Consider the following 27,962-nt stretch of genomic DNA (forward strand, 5'->3'; position numbering starts at 1 on the left):
TGTGTGTGTGTGTGTGTGTGTGTGTGGTTTTTGAGACAGGGTCTTGCTAAGCTGCCCAGGCATGTCTCAAACATGTGGTCCTCCTGTCTGACCCTCTTGGGAAGCTGGGATTTCCATCCTTTGCTCTCACCCATCTTACAAATCTAATACATAATGATGTATGTCATTCAAACCACCTTTTAGTTCCACCTTTATTGGATTCTTCTCTCCATTTAAAAACTTCCTTAAATCAGTTATTAGAGAGAAACTAAGACCCAGTCTGTGACAGTCCTACAATCTGCTGTCTAGTCACATAACATCCAGGCACCCCAGTCCCCCCATCTGAAAGTTGAGAACGACAGTGTTTTCTTAACAGGGGTTTTCCGATGATAGGAAGAGGCAACAAATGGGAAAACACTCTCAGGGTTGACAAAGCTGGTTGATTGCACTGCTTCACAAAATATACAAGACACTAAAGTTAACGCTGCAGTTTTAAGTGCTTTTCTACAGAAAAACTGTACGTTGGAGAATTCATGCCACCATGCCCATGGTTAGCAAAGCAGAGAGATGATGCTGTTAAGTAGATATTAGGACAAAGGAAAGATGAAGCGCTTTGTATCTCATCAAGGCGAAGAAGACATGAAATGGGGCAAGCAAGAACCGTTGTGTTAGGAGTACCTCAGAACCAAGCTTTTACATTTACACTGGAAATCATACATTTTGGGAAAACTCACGGAGGAGAGAGAGCAACTGCCTTCTGTTTTCCTTGGAGGGCTTTCAAACGGGCCAGGAAGGTTTGCTTTTGGCATAGTTTTCCTAAGGAGAGGGGTATAACCTTTATGATCTCCCGACAAGTCTTTAGACCAATGGCTTTAGCAGTTCTGGGAAACGGCTGTCCTGCCTTCCCAGGACATTGCTCCATTACCTTCCATGCCCTATGCCAGCGTGTGAGGGAGGATGACGTGTTTGGACTAACAACCGGCAGAGGGGAGGGTGGCTCAGTCCCAGTCCTCAACTCTTCTCTCCCGTGGCCCTTGGCCAGTGCAAGGCGCCCAAGAAAGGTCACCTTTAGTCAGCTTCAAAGGCGCTGTTTGTGGCTCCCACGTATTCAGACTTCTTCTTGTGCCTGGTCCACATTTTCCTTAGGATGCCAGGCACACCACAGGAAGCACTGCCTGTCAATGGCAGGGAGGCTTCGGCTCCCTGTGGAAGGGTTGGGTACTCTTCTGCTATCTTCTTGAGGTGTCTGGATCTAAACGATAAACCAAAGGGGAGCGGGGAATGGAGGGGGGCTGGTGAATACTTCACTGAGTCAGACTTAATTTGTAACTTTGAGAAGCATGTCCAGCCAGACTTCTCTCCTTCCCCGTTCTGTGACTGTGACCTGCATAGCTGGAGGGTCACTGTAGAACACCCACAGGAATGTCCCCTAGGGTAGATCTCTGATGGAGTGAGAAGAGGTGGCCATGAGCACAGTGGTTCATGGGATATGGGGTCCTGTCCTCTTGTTTTGAGAATTTCTTCCCTAACCAAGGAGAATACCTGAGGACTGGGGTGGTAGCTCAGTGGTGCAGTACTTGCCAAGCTGGTTTAAGGTCTGGATTTGGTCTCCAGCATAGGGATGAGCAGCATGGTGGGGGATGGAGGGTGACTGGGTTTAGAGAGGCGGCTTGCAGTGCTGTGGACTGGAAAGCTCAACTTCTGTCAAGGCGTGGTGTAGTCTTCCTGATCTACCTGAGCAGTTTGCAACAGCTACTGTCCCTCAGAAAAATTTGCTAGCCAGAATGGAATCCAAGCCAAGTGAGTTAAAACACAACTTTTCCCCGGTTAAATCCCAATGCATCAAATAGCACATGAGTTGGTTTTTAACAATTCTTTCCAGGGGAATTCTGACATGCAGAAGTGCTCCATCCTGTGGGTTCCCCTCTAACTCCTATGACTTTACTTCCCTTGGTTAATATTTTCTATGGTTTGATTGTAGTTGCTTTTTCACAACTTACCTTGAAATCTTATCTCCTTTTGATATATTAAGAGAAAGGACCAGGGTTCACACTTGTATTCTCAGCACTTGGGAGGGAGAAGCAGGAGATCTCAAGTTCTAGGCTAGCCTGGATGATACAGTAAGACCCTGCCTCAAAAATCAAACCAGGGCTGCAGCTACAGCTCAGTGGTAGAGTATTTGCCACACGTATGCGAGCCTGGGTTCTAGTCCTGGCACTCAAAATAAAAAGAAGTAAGATCAAGGTAAGGTCTTTTAGATTAGGGATTTGCCTCATGAATGATTCTTGGGTTAATAGAGTATAACCCAAGATTAGGTCTGCCATAAAATCCAGTTTGAATATATCTCTCATAAGTTTTCCTATCTCTGGTTGTGTAAATGTCCTGTACAACCTCTGGCCTCTGTCCACAGAGAGCTCATCTTTGGGCACAGTCCATTGGCATTGGATCATACCCAAAGTAACCTCTACTCTTTATAATGTCCCAGTCTGTAAGTGTTTTGTAATTAACAAAAGAAAATGGGTTAATATGTTGTTTCAGCCTGTGTCCCTTCATATGCGTCCTGAGCATCTCACCAAACATGCTGTTTCCCAATCTCTTACAAGTTTAAAATTAGAAGTTTCTCAAAAAGTGTTAGTAGTTTGAGTTAAGCTCTCTATGCTGGCTAGTATTATGTCAACTTGACAGGAGCTAGAGTCATCAGAAAGGAGGGAGCCTTAATTGAGAACATGACTCCATAAGGTCTGGCTGTGGTGCATTTTTCCTAACTGGTGATCGATAGGGGAGAGGGGGCAGCTTATTGTAGTTGGTGCCATCCCTGGGCTGGTGGTCCTGGGTTCTATAAGAAAGCAGGCTGAGCGAGTTGTGATGAGCAAGCCAGTATGCAGCACCCTTTTATGGCTTCTGCATCAGCTCCTGCCTCCAGATTTCAGCCCTGCTGGAGTTCCTGTCCTGACTTCCTTCAGTGGTGGACGACAATGTGGAAGTGTAAATCAAATAAACCCTTTCCTCTCCAAGTTGCTTTTGATCATGCTATTTCATCACAGCAATAGAAACCCCAACTAAGACACTCTCCATACATGACCTATACCTGCTTCCCACCCTGTTTCTTTGGAGACAAGGTATCATGTATTCCAGGCTAGACTTAAACTCATTATGGTTGCCAAGGTTCTGGTCCTCTTTCCTCTATGTCTCTAGTGCTGAAATCATAGGTGTGCACCATCATGTAGGGTGTAGGGTTTATTCTCTTTCTTTTTCCCTTCTTTCTTCCTCCCTTCCTTTCTTCTTTCTTTCTTTCCTTCTTCCTTTCTTCCTCCTTCCTTCCTTTCTTTTTTTTTTGTATGTGTTTTGAAACATGGCCTTGATATGTAGCCTAGGCATGGCCTTGAACTCTTGCTGCTGATTCCTGAGTGCTGGGATTATAGGCATGCACCTTCATATCTGGTTCTGCATATGATTTCACCTAATCTCCATGATGGCCACTTTTATCTTGCTTGTGTATGTGTATTTTTGTTTGTAGACAAGGTCTCGCTGAGTACTTCAAGTTGGCCTCAGACTCTTGGCCCTTTATCTCTACCTCTCAAGCATCAGGGTCACAGGTGTACAGCATCAGGTACAACTGTGTTTTTTAAAAAGACTTATTTTATTATTTTAGCTGTATGTACGCATGTTTGTATGTGTCTCTGTCTACACATGAGTGGAGGTGTTTTTGGAGGCCAGAGGCATTGGACACCCTTGGAGCTGAATTTTCAAGTGGTTATGAGTAGCCTGGCCTGGGTGCTAACAATCAAACTTGGGTTCTCTGCAAGAGCAGTACCTACCTTAATCACTGAGCCATTATCCTAGCCTCTCTGTTTTTAAATAGATGAGAATAATTTGTCCAAAGTCAGAGTGAGTACAAGTGCTAGGCTACAGAGCAGATTTGAGTCAAAAGCATTTATTTTTTCATTATCACCTTTACCCTACACCTACAGTGTGGAAGGCAGTTATTGAGACATAAAAGTCCATGCTGAGTTGTACACTCTGGCTGTCTTCCTACACTGAAGGCCTTTTGGGTGCTGCAGGAATAACCTTCTTGCTACCCCAGGTTGGCTCTTTATCAGATGGAATTAACAGGGGCTATGGTTATGGTTTGTTTTAAAACCTGGCCTTTATTGCTTTTGTTAGTTTTGTTTTTGCAGTAGTGGAGGTGGACCAGAGAGCTGCATTCTCAGCCTGAAAACTATTTGAGTCATTTCTGTACCTGTGGGTGAGAGTTCCTAAAAGAATTCACAAGGCATTTCTGACACCATCCATGGAGGTTCTGGATATGGCTCTTCATTATGTTCATCTAATTAAACAAAGCCCTGAAAGCAGTGTTAATGAAGTGGAAACCATGAAAGGTACTCCAGCTTAATCCTAGGCAAGCAATTGAGGTGTCTATAGCTGGACACATGATTGCAGGCCTCATTACAAGGTCATTTACAGCTGGCATGGGTGTTTTTTGGGTATATTAAGTATGAGAAATGTTGGCCACCTGTTCCTCTCCTGCACGACTGGATGGGTGGAGAGCCATGCAGGCAGCGTAGCTGGAAGGCACAATACTTACCCTCTTCCCAGAACAGCTCCATTTTCTGAGCCCTTGGCTGTCACCTCCACCACGGCTGGAGCTTTCACTGAGAGGCGGGCCACTGGAGAAATCTGTGTTTTAAGGGAGTGGGGAAAGAGTTGAGGATGGTGCTGCATTCCCGCACTGGCACTTATTGGGGCCATTTGTAAGAGAGCTGTCTGGAGGTACCACCCCTAACCTGGACAAAGGCCTGCCCTCAGTCAACATCAGACATGCTGGATGCCTTCTGAGGGTAGTGCCAGGACCACACAGTGTCTGAATGAGCAGGCTGGACATTGCCTGAGCCGCTGAATTGAACAAAGTCTATGAAACTATTGGTTCTGGGACTCTACTTTAAGAACCACTGGTCTAGAGACATGTGTGTGAGAGAGAGTCATTCCATCTTCCAAAGAAGCTGTCACCCTTCCACCTCCTCTGCTGGTGTCTGATCGTCAGTCCTGTAGGGGCTTTCTTCAACCATGCTGCCCACCCCAGCACCAGCCTTCCCGTTTGCTTTCTTGCAAACCTTTCAAAGGTCTGTCTACTCAGACCTTGTTTGTGCCCAAGCCCACTACACTCTCCATGTCTTACTTGTCAGGAGTCCCTGTCCCAACCCCTCAGTGTGGAAGACTCAGGCCAACCCTGCATCCTTCTCTTCGAGGTCTCGCAGGGCTGACTTGCAGCTCGGCCTTTCATGACTGGACGAGTCGGCAGATCCAGGTCCACATCGAGCTGGCTTCCTGCCTTGTCTACTGCTGGCCCACAGCTCTGCATGTCTTTATATTTCTCTGGATCAGGGATGCATTTCTATCAGTCTTTCAAGCTCACTTTCACCTTGAGGCTGCTGGCCATGTTCATCTTTCTCTGTCCCAGTGTCCCCAGAGCACTAAATAACAATGTGACAAATTTTTCTTTTCCCTCTACTTCTCTACTTACTGCCCTGGACCCTAGAGAGGTTACAATGACAAATGGAAGAGTCTGGGACTGACTGAGCTCCCACCAGCCCTTCCAGTGGCCCTGTCCTGAACTGACAATTACCCGATGACCTAATCAGGGCTAAGTCCAGGGGTTGCTTCATCAGTGGGCATACCCTATGCTTTGTTCTTCTGTTCCAAGCCGCATCAAAGTGTCAGGTCACCACATTTCCAGTCTCTGGAACAATTCCAGGTCAAAGACACCATTATTTACCACCTTTCTCCTGGGGCGGGGAAGGCCGAGGGCAGAGTTACTGTACCACGGCGTGGCATCTCCCTAGCTGTTCCTCCTATCACGTCAATGCTCAGCCAACACGAGCCATAGCTCCTGAGCTTGGGCAGGAAAGCCTGGTCCCCACCCCTTCCCCATCTCCCTCAGTCCCATTTCATCCATGTCAGCACTGATTCAGGCTTAGATGGGGGCAGGCTTGGAGTCTCTCTCCTGCCCAGGACAATGAGCATCTGGTGAGGCATAGCTCTACTCTTTTCAGGCCCATGGACATGCTGCTCTGCCTCTCCATCTTCATCACCACCCTTCACTATCCCAGCTTTCTCTGGTCTCCTGCTACAGCTGCATACCCGCCAAGGGCACCATCTAAGCCTACCTTGAAGCCTGGGCACAGGAATCCCAGGCTGCTAGACACTCTTTTCTCCTTAACCTTGACTGTTTCTCAGCTCAGCAACTCTCTGTCTTCCTTCCCTCTGCCAGCTACCTAGCCACCCTATTTGCCGAGTATGAGGGTGGAAAGGGGTCTTCCTTGACATCAGTTTCTCCCATCCCCATCCTTTGTATAGTTTTTCCAATACAATGACCTAATTTGTCTAATTTGTTCCATAAGGACGAGGGGCTGGCCCAGTTAGCTTCTGGCGTCTCTTCTAGTTTTCATGTTGAATAGCAGCTGCTGCAAGGTCCTAGGATATCTGAGATGATCTCACCTCCATTCACCCTTGACTGCGTGAAGTGAAAGCTAACCCCACACTCATCCCTAGAAGACTACAAAGGAGAAGAGGAGATAAATCTGGAGACATGCCCCCAATCCCTCTTAAAGAAAGGACAAACTGTTCAACTTTAGGGTGGGCAAAGGGTAGGCAAGTATCTTTCTGCTGCAGAGAACCGCCTTGCCCAGAGTCACATGCTTGCTGGGACATCCCACACACCCTGATGGGGCTAGGAAGGAAGACAAAAGGTTGAGCCATTTGGGCCCAGTTGAGAGCCATCTGTGCAGGTAGGCAACTCACCTTAGACCCTACACTTGAAGGTGTTAATCCTACATCATGGTGCAGTTGCTCCCTCCACACAAGCTGCCTCCCTACTCTCAAGACTGGGATTGATGCCTAACATACATCTTATGCCTCAGTCCTCAAATCCCAGTGAACCTGGCCTGTACGAGATGCTCTGAGAAGCACCCTGCCCTCAAATGACCGGCTGTTATGGATTGAAGGTTTGTACCTGACTCAGACTCACCTGTTAAGGCTCTACCTACCACCTAGCATAATGGTGCTTAGGGGTCGAGCCTCTAGGCAGTAACTAGGTTTAGAGGAGGATATTGAGAGTGGAACAACTATGATGAGATTAGTGCCCTCAGAAGAAGAAGGAGATTTCAGCAATGCCTTCATTTGTATGCATAGAAAACACTTAGCATGAATCATGCAACTGCAAGGGAAGAGGAAGATTTGGACTCGGTGCCCTAGACTATGATATGTGATAGCAGCCAGGCTGACTGAGACACTGCTGTTCTGTGTTTGGGTGGTGCTGGAGCCCCCCTTAGTGCTGGGGAACTTTACATCACTTTACCCCAGAGATGCACCTGGGAATCAGTCAGGCACTGCTGTCTGGCCAGACCTACCAGTTCTTTCCCTATGCTTGAGGTGCTAGCAAGTCACAGCTTCTGTTTGCGTGTGAACTGAGTTCCTGTTGAGAAAGAGAAGCAGCCGCTGGTGTCCTAAGTACACAGAGTGGCGTCAATGGCTAGTTCCAAGAGCAAAGAACCACAGGACGGGGCTGCTTTCCCAATGATTCTCAGCCCAGGGCAAAGGGCTCCAGCTCCCTTTCTGGCACCAGAGATACACTTCAAGATGTTTCAAGCGCTGCCGATACAACGAATCTGGCTTATTTTACTTACCAATGATTTTCCATATGCTCGACTCCCACATAGATTCGAAGCTTTGGGTTCAGAAATCCCCACTGTGAAATTGAACAGGAGAGACACTACTCAGTTGGACTCTGAGTTCTGCCTCCTTCTGCTTCTGAATCCATTATCTCGCTAGCCATCCAGTCACAGAGGGACTTCCTCAGGGCCTTCATACCAAGCAGCAAAGCAGGACAGTGCTGGCCATGCAATGCTGACTGCCCACTGGGGTCACCCCCACCCCTGCCACTCTTCCAGGAAGCTGGAACTCAGGTCAACGTGGTTCAACAGCTACGACAAGCATGCCGTTGTGGTTGGGTGCTCAGGGTAGAGGAGGCTGACGTGTGCGGGCAGCAGGCGGACCCAGGAAATCTGTGTCCTTTCAGCTCAGTTTTTGCTGTGACCCTCAAACTGCTGGGGGAAAAGTTAAGTCAATTAAAAAAGAGCATTTAGCACTTTGTCTGCAGGCAGTAGGTGCTCAGAGAATGTGGCCTCAGCACTTCCTCCTTGCCTAAGACCTCAGCTCATAAGAAGTTAGTTCAAGGAATGAGTTCCGGTATTACAGCCTTTCGTGCATACTTTGTTCTCATGGTCCTCTCTCTCTCTCTCCCTGCTGGCCTCCTTCCCTCCCTCATCCCAGTCTTGTTTGCTTCCATCTCATACTGATTTTCTTACTCCCCACCCCCATCTCTTCTTTCCCTCTCATACTCTCTTTCCTAATTTCATCACACACATGCCTATATAAAAACATCTTAGGATCTGGGAGATGGCTCAGTTGGTAAAAGCACCTGCCATTGCAGACCTCATGGCCTGAGTTTGGAAGCCAGGAACCCATGTGATACTGCAGATCTGTAAATTTTGTAGGCAGCTTTAGATTGGATGCTCAAAGACCAAACAAACAGCATTTAATCACAGTAACTGAGTTTAAATGGTTGCTTATGGCTTGCTGACTAGTTGGGTAGGAAACTAGGTAAATGGGAACTAACTAGTTAAATGGGAACCAGTTGACTGGATGATTGACTGGGTTGTAGCTAAGTATGTTGTTTTCTGAGCTTTGCCGCAGATGCTGTCTTGTTCCCTGTAGACACTGCCTGCCAGTGGTCTAGGAAAATTCCCTTTAACTCTACCAAGATCAGACCACAGCAAATGGTGCCCTTGAGTAAACAGTAACACGGTTCCCTTTCAAAGTGTGCCAGGCATTGTGCTGAGCATAAACTACACAAAGGTGGTTGGCCTCACTACCTGGAGGCCCCACATTCACAGCTAAAAGGTACTTCAAAGTATTGCATTTGTGGAGCTGGGAACGTAGTCCAGTGGTAGACTGCTTGCCCAGCACAAGAAAGACAGTGGCTTCCATCCCCAGCACTGTGACAACCACAGCAATAAGGGTGAGATTGCAGCTAACACATGCATGTAATCCCAACACTGGGAAGCCGAGACGGGAGAAGCTAGAGTCCAAAGCAAAGTGAGTCTGAGGCTCCTTGGATCCTGAGACCCTGTTTTAAAAATCAAAACCACGCAGGAAAAGGCGACCTTGTACTGAACAAGTACATACTTATTTTCCTTGTTGCCCTGGCCTAATCAATACAATATAACTACTACTTTCGTAATATTTGTGTCATATGAGGTGTTTAAGTAACCATCTGCAGATGTCTGGCAGGAGACATAAATACAGATGTGTACAGGTTTTATGCAATTACTATGCCATTTTACATAAGGGAGTCAAGCATTGTGGAGTCTGACATCTTAGTTGGGTCCTGGAACCAGCTGTGCCTGATCTGGAGACAGCGACGTCTCACCTAGTCCTCGCTGTCACCTGAAGTGACCCTGACAGGTGCATATTCTAGTGGGGGAAACCAAGGCTTTAGTGATACATAACCATTAACCTGAAGGAGACAGGATGGTTTGGATGAGATGTCCCCGATATTCTCAGGCATCCCAACACTCAGTCCCCAGTGGGTAGGCCTACGTGTGCAGGCTTAGAAGGTGTGACCTTCCTGGAGGAAGTATATCACTGGGGTCAGGCCTCAAGAGTTTAAAGACTGGGTGCCATTTCAAGTTCACTCTCTCTGCTTCTGGTTTGCAGCTTGAGAAGTGAGTTCTCAGCTGCTGTTCCAGCCGCCATGTCTGCTGTCTGCTCCAGGCCATCCCTGTCGTGATGGTCACTCGCCCTCTGGACTTGTAAACCCCAGATGAACCCTTCCCTGTGTAAGTTGGTGTGGCCACGGCGTTCTATCACAGCAATAGAAAAACACTAAAGCAGGAGATGGTTTCAGGAAGTGTTAGACCTCTTGCAGGCCCCGGGGAAGCTTGATCAAGGGACAGCATAAAATCCCAACTCAGGAGGACGTGGAGCTTTGCACACAGGGCGAATCCACAGAAAGAACATTAGTGAAGGTTCGGGGAAACATAATGGAATGGGCCATCAGGGCCCTGCAGCTCAGGGTTGTTCCACCTTACAGACCGGTAAGGACAGGAGGTGGCCGTGAGATGTCATCATGGCGTGGAGGACAGTTGGGAGGGAAGAGACAGCAATGTTAAAAAAGAGGACAGAGGAAGATACCCATCTTAGGAGGGCATTCTGGGAGCTTTGGAGAGAGGACTTGAGGGCGGAGGCCCTTCACTGGCTCTGTCTACATATGTGAGATGCTGGGGTCTGAGCCACAGGAACTTGAGGTAGGTTACAAAGGTGTCAAGCCAAGAGCTCTCTGGGGGTGACTCTGATAAAAGGTCACACCTTGTAGCTTATTCAGATAAGCTGGTCATGTCCAGGAAAAAGTCCTACAAACAGTTTCCCAGGCCCAGGAGGTGGGTACTGTCTCTTTCCAGCATCTAAGACCTTATGGTGAGTGTCTTAGTTGGGTCTACCTACAGCATCCCCGTGATCTCCAAGTTTCCTGACCTGTCCACTGCCTGAGAAATCTGTAGCATCCAAGACCTTATCCTACAGTTCAGAGAAAGAGCAAGGCGCCTAGACCTGAGGTCCCGGGAGACGTGCAGCATATTGACAGGAGGAAGTAATTGATGCCCATGGGCTGCTGCCTAGCCTTTCCTTGGAGAGCACCGGGGTTTGGCTTCGGCTCAGCAACACTCCCTCCTACCCATTCTGGAATCTATCAGATTGGAGGCACTGAGGGAATTGAATCAATGCCCAGCTGAATCTATTTTTTTCCCATCCGAACCTGACTAGCACACCCCTGCATGAGCTGACTGTCACATGTCGGGCAAACTCTCCATTTCATAACTTACTGCTCTTGTCTTTCAGAATACAAGGCTGACTTGGGCAAGTACAAGATAACACCAACTACCTACAAAGTTGTGAAAGCAGCCAAACATGGTAGTGCATTCATAATTCTGGCTCTTGGGATGCTGAGGCAGGAGGATCATGAGTTTGAGGTCATCTTGGGCTACACTATGAAATATTGCCTCTTAAAGACTGTAAAAGTGACCTCTAAAACTAGACAGTTGCAGGAAGAGGCACTGACCATAACACCAGGAGTCTGGAAAGCGTGACAGCAGAGGTCAAATGGGAGCCTTAGAAAACACACAATCTGCCTTGTGGCGTGCTTAAGAATTATTTCAATCTCTGTCTCTGTCTTTGTCTCTGTGTCTGTGTCTGTCTCTCTCTGCCTGTCTATCTCTCTCTCTCTCTCTCTCTCTCTCTCTCTCTGTGTGTGTGTGTGTGTGTGTGTGTGTGTGTGTGTGTGTGTGAAACACAGATTGTGATATGCCTTAACCCTGGAATTTCTAGTCAAATAAAATATACCTTTCCAGCTTACTTCCAGGTGCTGCTCCTGGGACCCCACTTTGAAAATCATTGCAGTGACTTCTCTCTAAAATCTTGCTACCCAGTCTGTTGACCCTGTAGCTGCAAGAACAGCACCATCTGGGAGCATGTCTGAAAGGAAACCTTGGGATTCATAGGTGGTCTAGCATCCTTCTGAATTAAACCCTTTCGTCAGGGAAAGGCCCCGAGCTGATTCTTGTGTACACAGTAATTCAAGCTGTATGGCTTCTAAATTCATTTTATGATTTTTGGAGCAAAGAGGAATATTCTGCCTATTTTTCTCTTTCCACACACGCGCACCCACCCACTCACCTATACATAGACACAGAGAAAAATCTATCTCCTCTTAATTTGCAAGGCAGATTGTGGCCTTCCTAATGCATCAATTCTATTTACATGTATGCAATCGATCTTAACTGAGAACGCAGCTTGGTTTATGTGTTCTTGTACTGTTGATCATGAATGCCAGGTGAGACCAAAGAAACCTAGTATGACATCTAAGAAAAGCAACAATTAAAGCAACAGTCACAACAAAACTTGGAACCAAACACCCACAAAGGAGGGGCATGGAATGGGAAAAGATGAGCGAAAGAGCATAGTCAATAGAGACCTAGGTCCTGTAAAACACAAAATTATTAATGCCAGAAGCTTTGACAGCATTTTGGATTTGTGTGTGTGTGTGTGTGTGTGTGTGTGTACAGGTGTGTGTTCATATTAGTGTATGTGGATGCATGAAATGAAGGAGGACATGTGGAAGCCAGAAGTTAACCTTAGATGTCATCCATCTTGTTTTTGAGACAGTCTTTCACTGTGAGCTGAAGCTTGCCTGTTAGAGTGGCCAGGGAGCCTTGGGGTTCTCCTGCCTCTGCCTCCCCAGCACGGGGTTACACTCACTCTGCACACCCTGCTGGGTATGTGGGTTCAGGAGATTAGACTCAGGCCCTAATATGTGTCTCACAAATACTTTATCAACTGAGCTGTCTTCCCAGCTCCTAGTTTTTGTGGTAGGACCTCCTCCTCAAGTCCAGGCTGACCTTGAACTCATGACAATCCTCCTGCCTCAGCCTCTCCAATGCTGAGGTTACAAGTATAAGCCATCATTCTTAACTATGGATTATTGGAATGAAAACATGAGTAACTTTAGGTTGTTGACACAACAGAAAAAAAGCCCAAACTATCTGTTAAAGAGAAAATACTATTAGAAACTTCAGAGGACTAGAAGCTGAATCCTATGTTACAACTTAGGGTGGAAACCATTTCAGAAATGTGATATCCAAGGTAGCATTACTGGTTCCGGATTTCAAATAGGTTTGCCCCCTAAATTCTTTTTATAGATTATTAAGTCATCCAAATGAGAAAAATGATACGATTTGGTTGTTATAGCTGTGGTTATGGTCCTGGGGATGATTCCAGGGCCTTTAATTGAGCATCTCATTCACTCTGCGTCCAGGGAGGCAGCGCTGTGTGTTGGTGGGCCTGCCTCTGTAGGTGAGACCCAACAGCGGATGCTTTCTCAACGCAAACAGGTTTTTTTGTTTTGTGTGTTTGTTTTGAAAGCTGGATGCTCAATCAGCCTGCCAGGGAGGACCACAGGGCAGGACACATACAAGCCGCTGCAGTGCTTTGGCTGGAATGTTACTGGCCCCGCGCCTGGGAAACTTTTGGGACTCACGTACCAGGTCTGACAGGGGTTTTGGTGGGATGCGTCCCGGGCGGCGGCCGGGCGGTTTGCAGCCGGCCAAACCTGCGGTCACCGGTTTGCGGTCGCTCACAGCAGCGTTGAGGCAGTAGCTCCAGCGGTCTTGGCGCATACAGGTCCGACTCGATCACCACCTGCAGGGCACAAGGTACACAGTCAGTCATTCCCCACCCCCACCCCCTCCCCCAGTTGCCCAGTGCCAGGGCTGCACCGCACCCACCTCATGTCCACAAGGGGACTATAATGGGACTGAATCAGGGTGGCGGGAAGTGAGTCTTTGCTGAGTGGAGATTGCAAAACTCAGAAAAACTAAGATTAGCCGGTCGGTGGTGGTGCACACACCTTTAATCCCAGCACTTGGGAGGCAGAATCAGGTGGATCTCTGTGAGCTCAAGGCCAGCCTGGTCTCCAAAGTGAGTTCCAGGAAAGGCGCAAAGCTACACAGAGAAACCCTGTCTCGAAAAACCAAATACATACATACATACATACATACATACATACATACATACATACATACATAAATGAAAGCTAAGATGGTTTGGTTCCAATTGCTCAACCACAAATAGGACATCAATAACCTGACCCCAGGACTCAGGGACCATTGAGGAACTCACAGCAACTCTGGTCACTCACACAAGATCAAGCCGGTCCACATCCCAGCATGGAGGGAGGAGGGGAAAATGAGCCCCCACCCCTAGATGAAAAGCTATCCACAGTTGATGGCTTCTCACAGAGGCAGAGTTTGTTTTCCTCAATGATGTCACCTCTGGTAGGTCAACCCTGCTTCAGTGGATGGCCTCACACCCATAAGCATATAGACAGCACAAAGGAGGAACTTATAGACTGTTTTTACACAAGGAGATGAAGCTGAGAGGTGGGGTGGATCTGGGGGGGAGTTAGGAAGAGGAGTGGTGGTCAGTATGATCAAAATTAATACAAGACTGTATTTGCCTGTGCAGACAAGCGGGCAGAAAAAGTGTAAGAGCCAGAGGTGGTGGGCAGATGCAAGGAAGCAGGGCTTCCTCGACGCCATAGGGAAGATGCACATACGCATTTACAGAGACAGAGACATGCAGCATGCACAAGCTCAAGCCAGATAAAACCCAGCACAGAGGAAGGGCATGATGACATCCCACCCCCTCACCCAGAAGCTATTCACAATTGACAGCCACTTGGAGTGGAAAACTCAGTTTTCCTCAATGGAGTGACCCTGGGTAGATCAGCCACACTCCAGAGCAGGCGCCATGCTCAGGAGTAGTCAGCCAACGCAGTTCTGATCCCATGATTGGTTGTTGTTTTTGATTGTTTTAAAGAGAGAGAGGGACCTTGAAGTTGGGTGGGTTTGGGGGGGATTGGGGGAGGGAGCTTGCGGGGGAGGGAAAAATCAGATCAAACTATTGTATGAAATTCTTAAAAACATTGTTTAAAAAAAAATCTGCCTCTGCCCTGAGCACACACAGAAGTTGTTCTTTATCTCCTAGCTGATGGCATACAATAATAGTTTGCATAGCATTTCCTTCTCTTTAGGTAATTTATGATCTGGAGATGGTTTAAAGTAGGGAGTGTGACTGAGGACTGTGTGCACAGGGTATGCCATTTACACAGGGAACTTGAGCAGGTGAATGTTGATATCTGTGGATGTCTTGGAACCGATCCCTGGGGGTACTGAGGGATAGCTGTACTTAAATCACTGAAATAATTTAAATGTAAAAATGGGAGACAAATAATAGCAGCCATTTTATCTTAATACGAGGAGTCATGAAGGGAATCTTGGCAGCCAGGGAGCAGATTCTGCATATTTTATCTATTTCCAGGACACAGGGTCATTCATTCTGATTGTCCTACTCCATGAGGCTCATTCATTAGAAGCTCCAGTATTCTGTAACACTGCAGCCTCCCTGGGGCTTGCGTTACCCCCAGTCACTTCCTTCTGTGCACAGCTGGCCTGCAAGGGCCCATTCTGTGTCAGCTCCCAGCTCCCGTGCATCTGCCAGTGAGGCAGATGGGCTCATCTCTGAGAGTCTAGCTTTTGGCAGTTCCCCTTCAGTTGACCACACAGAACTTTAGTGTTGGTTTTGGGAGATGCCAGAGCAAAATAAATGGGCTTTTAACAACATGATAACAGGGTGGTATTTCAAGTCAGTGGAGGAAATTGTATCTTTGATGGTATTGTTGGAATAAATATCAGGCCACTGGGGAAAAGCATCTCTATTTGGTCTGGATGTTGAGTCGGGTCAAAGCTGTGTGTTGAACAGCAAACAGTAAAATAGGATATAGCTTAATATGACACAGAGCATTACATATGATGAGGAATTATCCCTATGCTCAGAAAACTCTTTCCCAAGCAACAAAATTGAAAAAGCAATAGAAAGAGGGAGGGAAAATATGAGTAAAACCCATAAATTTGCTGGACACTAGTGACTAAATGCATATTAAAACAATAAAATCTCCGTCTCCTATCAGATTACCAATGAAGAACAAGGCAACTCCACTTGGGGTCAAGCCAACATGAGTTCAAGCTTCAGATAGCTCATTTTTAGATAGGGTCTCATGTAGTCTAGGCTAGCCTCCAATTTGCTATGTAGCTGAGGATGTCTTTGACCTTCTGACCATCCCGCCTCCACCCATAGAATGCTGAGATTACAGATGTGTACCCCCAACCTGGGGATCAAACCCAGGGCTACATGCATGCTAGGCAAACATTCTACCAACTGAGCCACATTCTAAGACCTTAGGCCCCAGTTTGGACAGTTAGTAGTTGAGCAGAGTAGGACTATTCAAGCCAACCCTTGCTGGACTGGCAGAATCAATGCCTGTTACTAGCAAAGACTCTTGATGTCTTCAGGACATGCATTCACCTGTCACATTTCAAGTGTTTTAACGTGTTCCAAAGACTGAATCTTCATGTCTCCCATAGAGGGACATAGGCAAGCCATCTTTCTTTCAGCCCACCACAAATAGCCCTTCACTTAGAATTTGAATATCACACATTTGGTCTTAAATGGGGAAGGACATTTACTCTTCTTGTACCCATTAGGACCCAGTCACATCTTTGGGGGAAAGCTGGGGGCTATTCTGAGCATTTAGAATTCATCATTGGCCTGACAGTCCTTGCCTTTGCCTGCTTTGAACATTTCAGAAATGGTCATTTGCTGGGTTCCCTGCAAGGCTTTTAGATAGGCTGAGCAAAGTTCCTGTCCACACATATTCTCTCTCTCTCTCTCTCTCTCTCTCTCTCTCTCTCTCTCTCTCTCTCTGTGTGTGTGTGTGTGTGTGTGTGTGTGAGTGTGTGTGCGTCTACTTTCCAGGTCATCACTTAGGGTCACCTACTTACTTGCTGTATATGCCACAGTACCCCAAGGCATGACAATAGCTGGCTGCTGAGACCCTGGCTTATTTTCCTGTCTGCCAAACATACTGCTGATAGCTGTAGAAGAAAGCAGTCTATGAGCACGTCCTTAGCATCCTGAGTATAGAGCTAAGATTGGAGAGGTGGGGAGCTCGAGATGTTAATAGGGTAGAGGAGAGAAAACAAGAATTTAATGATGGTTTTTCCTGTTCTAGGTTATCACACTGTCTACTACGGTGTTACCTTACCACACTGCTGGGGAGTCCATCCCCTGACACCTCAAACCCACGCTTCTGTTGGCTTGCCAGCTTGGAGGTCACATGAGGAATTAGTCAGCTGAGACCTAGATGGTGGGGCACAGTCATGGCTTGGGGCAGAAGCAATCTATAGACATGTTCAAGCTGACTCTAACAACTTACACAGAGGGAAACCAAGGTCAAAAGGAGCTTTGTGTCTTTCTTATGGTCACAGAGCTGCCCTTACAGAACCAATGTGTACCATAGTTTCATGCCTTCTGAACAAATGTTCTTTGTAAAACCTCAGAAACACACCTTCACCCAGCTGGGATTTTCAAGTGCAATTGAATGTTTAGTGCATAAGCCAGGAGCTTTTACACAGATGTCCCCACACAAGCATCAAATCTGGGGACAAAAGTGATATTTACAATCCTGTTTCTCTGTATTTTCTCTTGCCAGCTCCCTTGCTCATCATCAAAGGGCTCCATTATCCTGGGATGCTTAGCAGCTCCACTCCTTGTGTGGGCGTATTCTCTTGATATTTTTACGACATCCACAGGCATTGGAATGATTAGGATATCAATAAAACAGACCGGGAATCAAAAAAAGGAGAGGGAGGCAAGGAGGGAGGGAGAGAAAGCACTCCGAGGAAGTGGATGTGCCTTATGATTTGGAAGAAAATGCCCGCTCAAGCGGCATCCAAGAGGAAGTGCCTTGGGCACTGAGGATGACTCAGAGAGGATTGGTGTTCGCAGAGGAAGGACATGCATTTCCATCCACATGGCAGCCCAGGGAGTGACAGGAGGTGCAGATGAGCCATTGGAGCCAAAGAACTCTGTAAATGTTAGTGTCTGTGCATGGTACAATGGGTTTTCCTGTGGTACTTTCAGGCTACCAAGCTGGAGAAGAAGACAGAAACCCCTGTCTCACCAAGCCAAGGATTTCAGGTTTGAGTCTCCCTGCCCAGCCTGGCATGTGTTCTGTGGTTAGGCCTGAGCTTTCTAAACAGAGGAGGAGCAGGGCCAAGCTTAAACACCCACAATGAAGTTTCCTGACTCTGAATGATCTATGAACACCCCTTTTCTTTCCATCTCCCTTGTGAACTAGCTTGTTAATTCTCAGGGATTATGAGTGAGGTCAGGATCTCGTGACTCACAACCCTTCTCCTTCCTAATAGAGCAAATGTTCCCAAAAGTCCTCAAAAAAGATATACAACTGACATAAAAGCAGACAAGGAGAGGACTAAAACATCCGCAGGGAAAGATAGTGAATGGTTGATAAATCTATGAAAGAAATGAAGAATTACAATCAAATGGAAGAAATAAAAAATAAAACGGTAAGGCATTTCCGCCTATCAGCCCATGAAAATGTGACAACAGGAATATCCTACGGTATTAGCATGGTGTTCTGGAAAAGTTGTTCTGTAGTTGCAGGACTTTGGCAATGGCTACAGCAAATTTACCCTCACAAATGTGCAAGAATAAATGTATAAGAACACAACAATATTCTCAGGAACTTTCCTTGGGTTATTGTCCTAACAGAAAAAGTGAAGAAACTCTATTTATTGATGACTTTGGATAATGAATTTAAAAACTCCAGATTTGACTTTGATAAGTAAATACTAGCAATTCTTACATTGGAATATTATGCAGACATTAAGTGAGGGATATGTATATATACACACACACATGCACACACACATCCTACACACATATATCCTACACACATATATCACACACATAGATACTCACATACTTTTTTGGCATGGAAATATATTCAAGATCTATTGTTAACTGAATAAAAGCAATTCACAAAAATAGTTCATTGTCAGACAATAAGCATAATTATCCTGTAGTATATGTTTTCACTTAAAAACACTCCAATGGCTGGTGTGGTAGTTTGAATAGGAATGTGTTTGAATGCTTGGCCCATAGGGAGTGGCACTATTAGGAAGTGTGGCCTTGTTGGAGGAAGTGTGTCACTGTTGGGGCGGTCTTGGGGTCTGATATGCTCGTTAGGCCTAGTGTGACAGTCTCCTGCTGCTGTCTGCCGATCAAGTTGTAGAACTCTCATCTCCTTCTCCAGCACCATGCCTGCCTGTGTGCAGCCATGCTTCCTTCCATGGTGATAATGGACCAAACCTCTGAACTGTAAGCCAGCCCCGATTAAATGTTTTCCTTTATAAGAGTTTCCTTGGTCATGGTGTCTCTTCACAGCAACGGAACTCTAAGACAGCTGGGTATGGTGACACACAGCTTTAGTTCAGTACTTGGAAGGCAGAGGTAGGTGGATTTTCCTCTTGCCAGCTTTCCTACACGTTACCAAAGGCTCCATTATCCTGGAATGCATAACAGACCCACTCCTTATATGGGCGACTTCTCTTGAGCTACTTCTATGATACCCATGTGCATTGGCTAAAGGTTGCAACTCCAAGGCCATCCTGGTCTACATAGAGAGTTCCATGCCAACCGAAACTACAGACTGAGACCTTGTCTCAGTAAAATAAAAGAAACCCAAATAAAAAGACATACCAGTATTTATTGAATGCTTGGTATGTGACACTCTCTGAAGCAGACACTTGCTGTGTGTTGTCATTTGTGCCTTCTCCTTGAGACACACGTTTGTATTAGCCTCATCTTAAAGCTAAGGAAGTACAGTTCCAGGGCAGCTAGGGAACTGGCTCAAATATACAGGCATTGATGGGGCTGGGATTTACACACAGGCAATTTGACTATAAAATCTCTACATTTTCGCATCTCTTGTACAGCACCTCAGAACCTTGTGACACTAAATTGAGTGTCCTTGCGGTGTTTGAGATGTTGTAATGTATACATGCTGACTTGGAATTGGAGTATAACAAAGCTGTAGGCAATGCTGTTGTTACTTCCTGCCACTCTGCCCTGTTCAGGGTGATCAGTGTACCTGTGTTCTTAAAAAAAAAAAGAGTGGGGGCTGGAGAAATGGCTCAGAGGTTAAGAGCACTGCTTGCTCTTCTAAAGGTGCTGAGTTCAATTCCCAGCAACCACATGGTGGCTCACAACCATCTGTAATGAGATCTGGTGCCCTCTTCTGGCCTGCAGGGATATGTGCACTGTATACATAATAAATAAATAAATTTTTTTAAAAGTATAAAGAACGTTTATAGAAACAACAAATAAACTCCCTTTAACTTAAATAAACCTATATTTTTAAAACAGAGAAAGGATTTTGAAAAATTACAATTCTTAAAAATCCATAATAGTATTGTCTAAAATTTTTGATAGCAATTCCACATCATCAAGAGGAACCAATCAGTCTTCCTTTTGAAATACAGTGTAGATATATATTGATAGTGTAGACATAAAGAAATATGTATATAAGGTGAGAAATGCATGGCATTATTAGCCTCTAAGAGTGTGTAACCAACTTTAATGCCGTAAAGTACTGCATTAAAAATACCACAACACAATTTAAAAATCAAAACGAGGCAGCAGGAAAAGGACAGTGCAAGGCTGGAAACCTCCTAATTGTTGAGAATTTCTGGCATTACCAGATAAACCAGTAAGCAAAAACAATTTTTTAAAAACGTCATGCCTATGGTCCCAGCATTTTGGAGGTTGAGGCAAGAGTATTTCACATTTCAGGATAGCTTGGGCTGCGTGGTGGGCTTGAGGACAGCCTGAGCTACACAAGGACTGTCTCAAACAAGCAAGCAAACAGCAACAATATTCCTCTCATCCTCTGCACACCCACTTCTCTAACATACCGGAAATGCAAATACCTGAGGGATGACTAGGTGGGCAGATGGATGCTCTGTGCTTATTCTGTAACCTGTTTGTTCTGCTTAGGAGGCCCACGTGATAAGGAATCGTAGGAGTGGTTCACTGCTGTCTATAATGGTGAGAATAGGTGACACTACAAAGACGTAGATCAGGAGCTACATCCACATCGTGAACTCTGTGTGCATGCAGAGTGAGATTTCCCCTGTGCCTTCGGAAAATGGCCAAATGAGGGAATCTCCTGGGGGACTATTTGGTGGATGGTCGGTGTTTGCCAGTTATTTTGGCTAACTGAACAATCAGCCACATGAGACACCCTCACCTCCCCATCCTCAAGAGCAGCGGGGAGGGCGGGAGTCAAGAGGCCACCGTTATTTTTGTACTGATAGTTCAGTCCAAGAGAATGAAAACTAACGAAAACACATTTCCTTACGTTCTTGGTCAAGAGATGTTGAGAGCTTTTGACTCTTCTCCTGGGTGGACTGGACACTGAAAGAGATAAAGAAATGGTTTTAGAAAATGCCTGTAAGGCTACGGTACAGACCTGAGACTATTTGGCCCTGGTTGGGGGGTTCGTGGGAAGAAACAGCAGCGTTCCACTGCAGTTTAAGACGTCACTTGGTTCTGACTGCAACTAAACTTCTACAGCATCACTTACAGTAGCTAAAGGTTGCTAAGAACCCAGTGCCCATCAACAGATGAATGGATAAATATGGCATACCCGCACATTGGAACACTGCTCAGCCTTACAAAGTAAAGAGAACATGCGTAAACCCTGAATGACTGTGCTAGGTTAAATAAGACACAAAAGAGGAGCTATTCCATGTACAAGTCTACATATCCAAGGTGTCTAGAGCAGTCGATGTCATAGAGATGAAAATAGAGTGGCCATTCCCAGGGCCTGGGAGGCTGGAGGAGCGGGGGGGGTTATTGTTAGTCGGCATGGAGTTTCAGTTTGGGCTAGTGAAGAAGTCAGGAGATCTTCAGCGATGGGGGCAACGGTGTGTAGCATTATGAATGTGCATGTCAGTGATCTGTACACCTGGTGTGGTTAAATGGTAACTTTACCATGTGTGTGCACACGTGTGTGCGTGCGTGTGTGTGTGTGTGTGTGTGTGTGTGTGTGTGTGTGTGTGTGTACCATACCAAAATCAGCTTAGTAGGGAAAGGTAGCTCAGCTGCTAGCCTGCTTGCCTGCCATGCCTGCAGTTCTGGGTTTGACCCTCAGCAATACATAAAACCTGGTGTGTTGGCTCACACCTGTAATCTCAGAATTTGGGAAGTGGAGACAGGGGGAGGATTAGGAGGTCCAAGTCATCCTTGGCTATATAGTGAATTCTAGCTAGCCTGGGATAACAGAGGAGACCTTATCTAGGAAAAAAAAACTTGAAAAAAATCAATTGGCTATTAAAAACTTATAGTTCTTTGCTGGGCCAAGGCGTGGATCTGACTGTAGTAACAGCCACTGTCCCCAGCCCTGGTAATTAGCATTCCCCCTTCTCATTTCTATAAAGTTGACCGCTCGAGGTTCCTCACATCAGGGGAACACATAGATCATGCCTGGCCTTGTGTGTTTTATGTCACCCTATACCCACTCATCAACTTCCATATGGCTATGATCTACTGGAACCCAAATCCATCTTCATCCTGTTCAGAACTGGACTGACTTCTTAACCCGTATCAAATGAGTGACAGAGAGTGATGCCCTGCCATCTTCTGTCCTCGTAGCTGTGAAGCCTGGAGTTCAACATGCTGACTGATAGCCAGGGACCCCCACTTCCTCCAGGGCATGAACATGACCATGACAGGCCAGGCAATTTTCTCACTCTCTCAGAGCCTCACTTTCTCCGTGTGACAGACAGGGGTGACAGTGTCACAGGAGAGGACTGTGTCAAGGAGTACATGAACGAGCCTCCACAAAGCCCTTGCCCAGAACCCGGCGAAGAACAAGTACCCAGGAAATAATGTGGTCCATAGTATTTTTCTGCCAGACGAAGGCAGGCAGAAGATACAATAGTGATGACTGCCCTTCTGCTTCAGCTAGGAACTCTTCTTGCTGCCCATCTCCCCGCCTCCTGCTGTTCCCTGGCTCCCCAACCCTCCTCTGTGGTACTTGTAGGAAGTAAGTTCTGGTGTAACGTCTGGGTGAAACACAGCTTTTATATTCAGAAGTCACCGTGAGCTGTGTCTACGACACGTATTTCCTGAAAGGGCTCTTTCTCTCTAGAATGGAAGAGGACATACATAGACTCAACTATAGACTTGACCTATCATCTGTGTTTTTAAGATACATTACAAACGAGGCTGCAGAGATGGCTCAGTGGTTAAGAGTGCTGACTGCTCTTACAGAGGACCCAAGTTCAACTCCCAGCACCCACATGTCTGTAACTCTAGTTTCAAGGGACCTGAAACTTCCCATGGCAAAACACTAATGCACATTAAAAACAAAGATACATTAGAAACACCATAATATATCCTGTTGCCAAATGTTACAAGGTATTAAGACAGCTCAACTGAACAGTGTAGCTATCAGGCTGATCCCAGCACACATACATTGGAAAGAGAAACGGTAAATAGATGTGACAATGGTTCAAATTGAGCCTGGTGGTGATGGCTGGTCACCCTCATCTCCACTCTGAGTTGCCATGCTTTATGGGTCCCACCACATTGTGAGTTTCTAGGAACATGACATTCACTCAGTTCATGGAAAAATGGAGGCCACACCGTGTGTGTGTGTGTGTGTGTGTGTGTGTGTGTGTGTGTGTGTGTGTGTTGTGGTGCATCTACCCATTAGTGTGTTATGTATGTGTGTATATTGTGGAATATGTACTTTTTAGTGTGTGTGTTGTGGTGTGTGTATATGTGTGTTGTGGAGTATGCACTTGTTAGTGTGTTCGTACATGTGTGTTATGGTGTGTTGTGTGTGTTGTCTGTGTACTTGTGTATGTGGAGAGGGCAGAGGTTGACATTGAATAGCTTTCCTTCATTGGTTTCTATATTTTATTATTTATTTTGAGATGGGTCTCTCACTGAACTCATCAATTGATAGCTCATCAATTTGGCTGGTCTGGCTGCCAATGCGCTTCAAGGGTCTGTTGGTCTCTGCCCTCCTAATGCCGGAGTTATGGCCAGGTGCCACCTGCCCAGCTTTTTACCAGGTTCTGAAGATCTGAACTCAGCTCCTTGTGTTATAAACTCCTCCACACTCTTGGAGAGGGGTTTTCTTATTTAGCCAGGCTTGCCTGGAGCTCATGATTATCCCATCTCAGCCTCTCGAGTACAACCACGGATTGTAGCACCACAGCAGATTTAGGGCTTTTACTCTTAACCACCAGGCTACCTAGCCTGTACTGTCTGCAATGCCAAACCTCTCCTGGGGAGATTTATTGTTCATTGGTGCCCACAGCTCCTGCATAGCTTCTGAGAAATGGCCCACTCAGGGGACTCAGACCTTGTTAGACAAAGTCAGGCAAACATCTTTCTGCAGTTCTGTAGGTGACCTGGGATAAGGGTCCTTTGTTGCTTTCATATACAGTGGCTCAGAATTGACCATTAGCTCCTCTTCATGGGGGACTTCTGCTAGGGTAAAGCAAGGCACAGAAAGTGATGTGCTCCACCCATTGTGGTCTCTACAAAAGCTGCAAATAATCCTTTCTAGAAAATTAGTCCCTAGCAGTCAAGTGTCTGTGAATGCTTAGTTCAAGGCCCAACGACGGATGAAGACAGAGGAATATAGGTCCAAACACTTATCTTTAACGCACATATTCTCAGCCACACATGCAGGCTGGAAACATAAATCACTTTGTGTGTGATATGTTTGTTGGATGCTGTGTGATCGTACATTATGACAGTTCCACGTATCAATCCATTTATCCTCCATGCTAATCTTGGAAGCTAAATTTTGTTTCTCTTTTACAGAAGTGGGAACTCATGTGTGGAGAAGCTAAGTAGCTGATCCAAGGTCACACGGTACAGAAACGGCAGAAATCTTATAACCACCAGGTCAAGGATGCCGTCTCCCTTACCTTTTAAATGACAAGAAATAGATATACTTTTTCTCTTCCTTTTGGAACAGTGTGCTGCACTATACCCAGCTGGCCTTGGCCCTGAGATCCTCAGGCCTCAGCTTTCTTGGATTATAGACATGAGCTGTATGTTTCAGTGAAAACAGACATCCTAACATTTTTGCTTCCCAAAGATTAGCGATGAGGTTTAAGGCCCCTTTTCTCCTTGTCTAATTCTCCTTCCTCCCTTCTCCAGGGTCACTGAGCTCACTGGCTTTATCACATATGGGCCTTTCTTGTCTTGTTTTCATACTTTGCTCCAAAAATATGTCTATAAACACTATGTGGAATTATCCATGGTTCCAAGCATGCTACTGAGCATATAGAAATTTTCAACCTCGTTTTTTTTTTCCTCACTCAATGTCCACTACAGGTCTTGTAGGGTAGCTCAGTGGTACAGCACTTGCTTCCCATCCGTGGGCTCCTGGATCACCACTAACAATGCAACCCTCCCCGCCCCCTCTCAAAAAAAAAAAAAACCCACAGAAACAAAAGGAAGAGATGAAGTAAATGGAAAGGTCATCTTTATTCACACAGATCTAGCCCATTCCTCTTCAGACGGGCTGACTTTCAGAATCTCCTGAGAAAATTTCAACTCCTACACATGGGCATACTCCCAACTCCTCTGCTCTCCCCTCCACCTCTGTAGTAGATACCAAGCGCTGGGTTTATGTTCAGCTGTTTGTCTGTGTCCAGGCTGAGTCTCATCCTCCCCCCACCCCCAGCAAGGCCCCTGTCTGCGGCTGACATTGGAAAAAAGGAAGAAAAGAATTGTTGGAATGTGGGCTCATAGCACCAGCAAACATCAGGACCTTTTCAGCCAAGTATCACAGTGACAGGGCGTAAGCCTGTGCCACAGCAAGACCAGGGGCTGCGGGTCAGAACAACGGCGAGGCAGAGGGCTCCATACTGGGTCACCAGCACTCCCCCAAAAGCAAAACCCTTCCCAGGGCCTTGCACCAATTGCCAGGAACTCTGGAGCTTATAAAGTCAAGGTTCTCAGGTGGTACCCGGTGAGGTGACCCTGGGGTTCCGTGGAGAAGTCAACCTGGGGTCAGGGCCCGGTTTCATTGCCTTTCTGGGTATCTGGCCAGCTGGGAGCCTTTTCCTCTCCCAAGTCAGACAGAGTTGGCTTTGGGACAGCTGATTTCTCCTTTCAGAACCTGCTTTCTCACGGCAGACAATAAAAAAAGCCTATCGGCTACCCTGGAAATTTTGTTTCCATCTCTGTCTGCTTAACAGTCTCTCACTGTCCTGTCTTTGAGCCTGCTGGGTTGCCCGAATTGAATGAAGTGAAGCAGGAAACGTACGCTGCCCTCGTCCCCGCCTTGATAGATTGTTTTCCTATGATTGATGTTTGTCCTTGTGCCCCTTCTTCAGAAAGGAGGAGGGGATCAAAAGACATCAAAACGGAGAAGCCAGCAGACCTCGGGACCGGTGGGCATCACGCACCAGTGTACCTTAGTGCCACAGCAATCGGTCACCTCCGGCATGAGATGCCACAGCAGGGGACTCCAAGGGCGATTGTTACTCACCCTTGGATGGAATCACGGTGGTGAAAACTTCAATATTCTCGTCGCTGCAGCTGTAGATTTGATGCATGGTCTCAGCCTCCTGCCCTGCAGGGTGTCCGGGAGCCCGTGGCCTCTCTCTCTGGAGCCTAGTGGCAGAGTTTCCTAAGCCAGTCTGGTTCTGGGATCATTGTGCAGGTCCACAAAAGGCAGGCTGCCTGTGCCTCTCACGACCGTCTCCACCGCAACATTTCCTAATCCCATCTGTCTTTTTTTTTTTTTTTTTTTAAATGAATCCTATTATTGCAAACCTTTGATTGAACATGAAGGCTTCCGTCTCCCCCCAGCTAGGATGTACTTAACATTTTTATTTTGCAGTGTCTGCTGCAGTGAATTTGGAAGTCTTTTGTGAAGTGACGAAGTGAAATCGCCTACTCGGTTAGCGCCCAGCTTGGCTGGAGGATTTCACCCAAGAGAAACGTCAGTTTTGCTATCAGTCATGCCCGGGTCTCATTCCAGAAAGGAAGGACTGTTTTTTGGTTTTTTTTTTTTTCCCCTCCAGGGGACTGAATCTTCGTTTGTCATGTGTTAATTTGGCTCCCTTCAAAGTTTCTATTTTAAACAAAAGGACTTTTTCCACCACATATTTGCTTCAATCCATTATGACAAGGCTTACATTTCAGGAGGTGAGCGTTTAGTGTTTCTTTGTACAACCCCACAGGTGTGCACAGCCAGGCAACAAGCAATGCACACACCCAAGAACCCGTTGATAGGATAGCTATATTTTTATTAGCTTCTGTATTCGGATGTATTTATTACCTCATCTTTCTATGTTATATATCCTAAGAATATGCTGTATTTCCCCCCTATATATACACACAAATGTCATGGTTGATACACATTTCATAAACATATGGAAGCATATACATTTTTATCCAAGCCCACTACTTTTATTATGCTGTAACTTCACAATCCTTTTTTCGTTTTTACTTCACAATACTGGTGGGATATAATGATATTAACAATGACATCTGCCCTATTAAATATTTGTTACAAGCCAGACAGTTTGGCATATGATCTCATTGCATATGCATAACTAACCAATAGCACTAGTTATTTATTATTTTGCCATGGTATTCTTGAGAAACTGAAGTAAATAGACTAGCTTTTCTGGGGATTAAAATAGCTAATTTGTGTCAAAAATAGGATTTAATCCCTAAATTGATTGAAAAGTTAATATTACTAACTCCTCAAATTCTCTCTCTCTCTCTCTGTCTCTGTCTCTCTCTCTCTCTTTCTCTCTCTCTCTGTGTGTGTGTATCTCATGCTATAGCCCAGGCTGGTCCTGAACTCATAGTCAGCCCAGTGTAGGGATTACAGGTATGCACAACCATGTTCTATTTTTAAAAATTATTTATTTAATGTGTATGAGTGTTTTGACTGCATAGGACATCAGATCCTCTGAACTGGAGTTACAGATGGTTGTGAATCACCACGTGGTGACTGGGAATCAAACTCAGGTCCTCTAGAAGAGCAGTCGGTGCTCTTAACCACTGAACCATCTCTCCAGCCCCTTTGTGTTCTATTCTTTGGTCTTAAGACTCGTCCTTCTTTGACCTTGGGTGAACCTAGTTCATCACATTTTAGACATGGAATTATGTCCACTGATATTTCCATTCTGCACACATTGGGAGCATTTGTTCCCCAGGTAATTTTCAGCACTCCAGCTCTTTCTTTGAGAATTGCACCTCTCATTGAGGGTGCCTCAGGGTAGCCATGTTTGCTCAGCCTGCTCTTGCCTCTGTGGTCACATTTGATTGAGCCAAGATGGATGGCTAATCCTACCTGCTGCCTCCTGAGTAACTGCAATGGGGCCTTGGCTTGGGTCCAG

At 46.0% G+C, this 27,962-nt stretch overlaps 1 protein-coding gene across 1 annotated transcript; it reads right to left on the reverse strand.

The window, feature by feature from the left end:
• Nucleotides 1-26,579, reverse strand: Vxn (vexin). The gene is made up of 6 exons (XM_036179623.1): nucleotides 26,096-26,579; nucleotides 20,930-20,985; nucleotides 13,131-13,287; nucleotides 7,662-7,723; nucleotides 4,565-4,656; nucleotides 1-1,231 (listed from the first exon to the last, which is right to left on the reverse strand). The coding sequence occupies exons 1-6, from the start codon at nucleotides 26,160-26,162 to the stop codon at nucleotides 1,048-1,050; spliced, it is 618 nt and encodes a 205-aa protein (XP_036035516.1). The 5' UTR covers nucleotides 26,163-26,579; the 3' UTR covers nucleotides 1-1,047.
• Nucleotides 26,580-27,962: the final 1,383 nt, after the last annotated feature.

Source organism: Onychomys torridus, chromosome 2 (genome assembly GCF_903995425.1).
Source record: "Onychomys torridus chromosome 2, mOncTor1.1, whole genome shotgun sequence".
Taxonomy (NCBI): domain Eukaryota; kingdom Metazoa; phylum Chordata; class Mammalia; order Rodentia; family Cricetidae; genus Onychomys; species Onychomys torridus.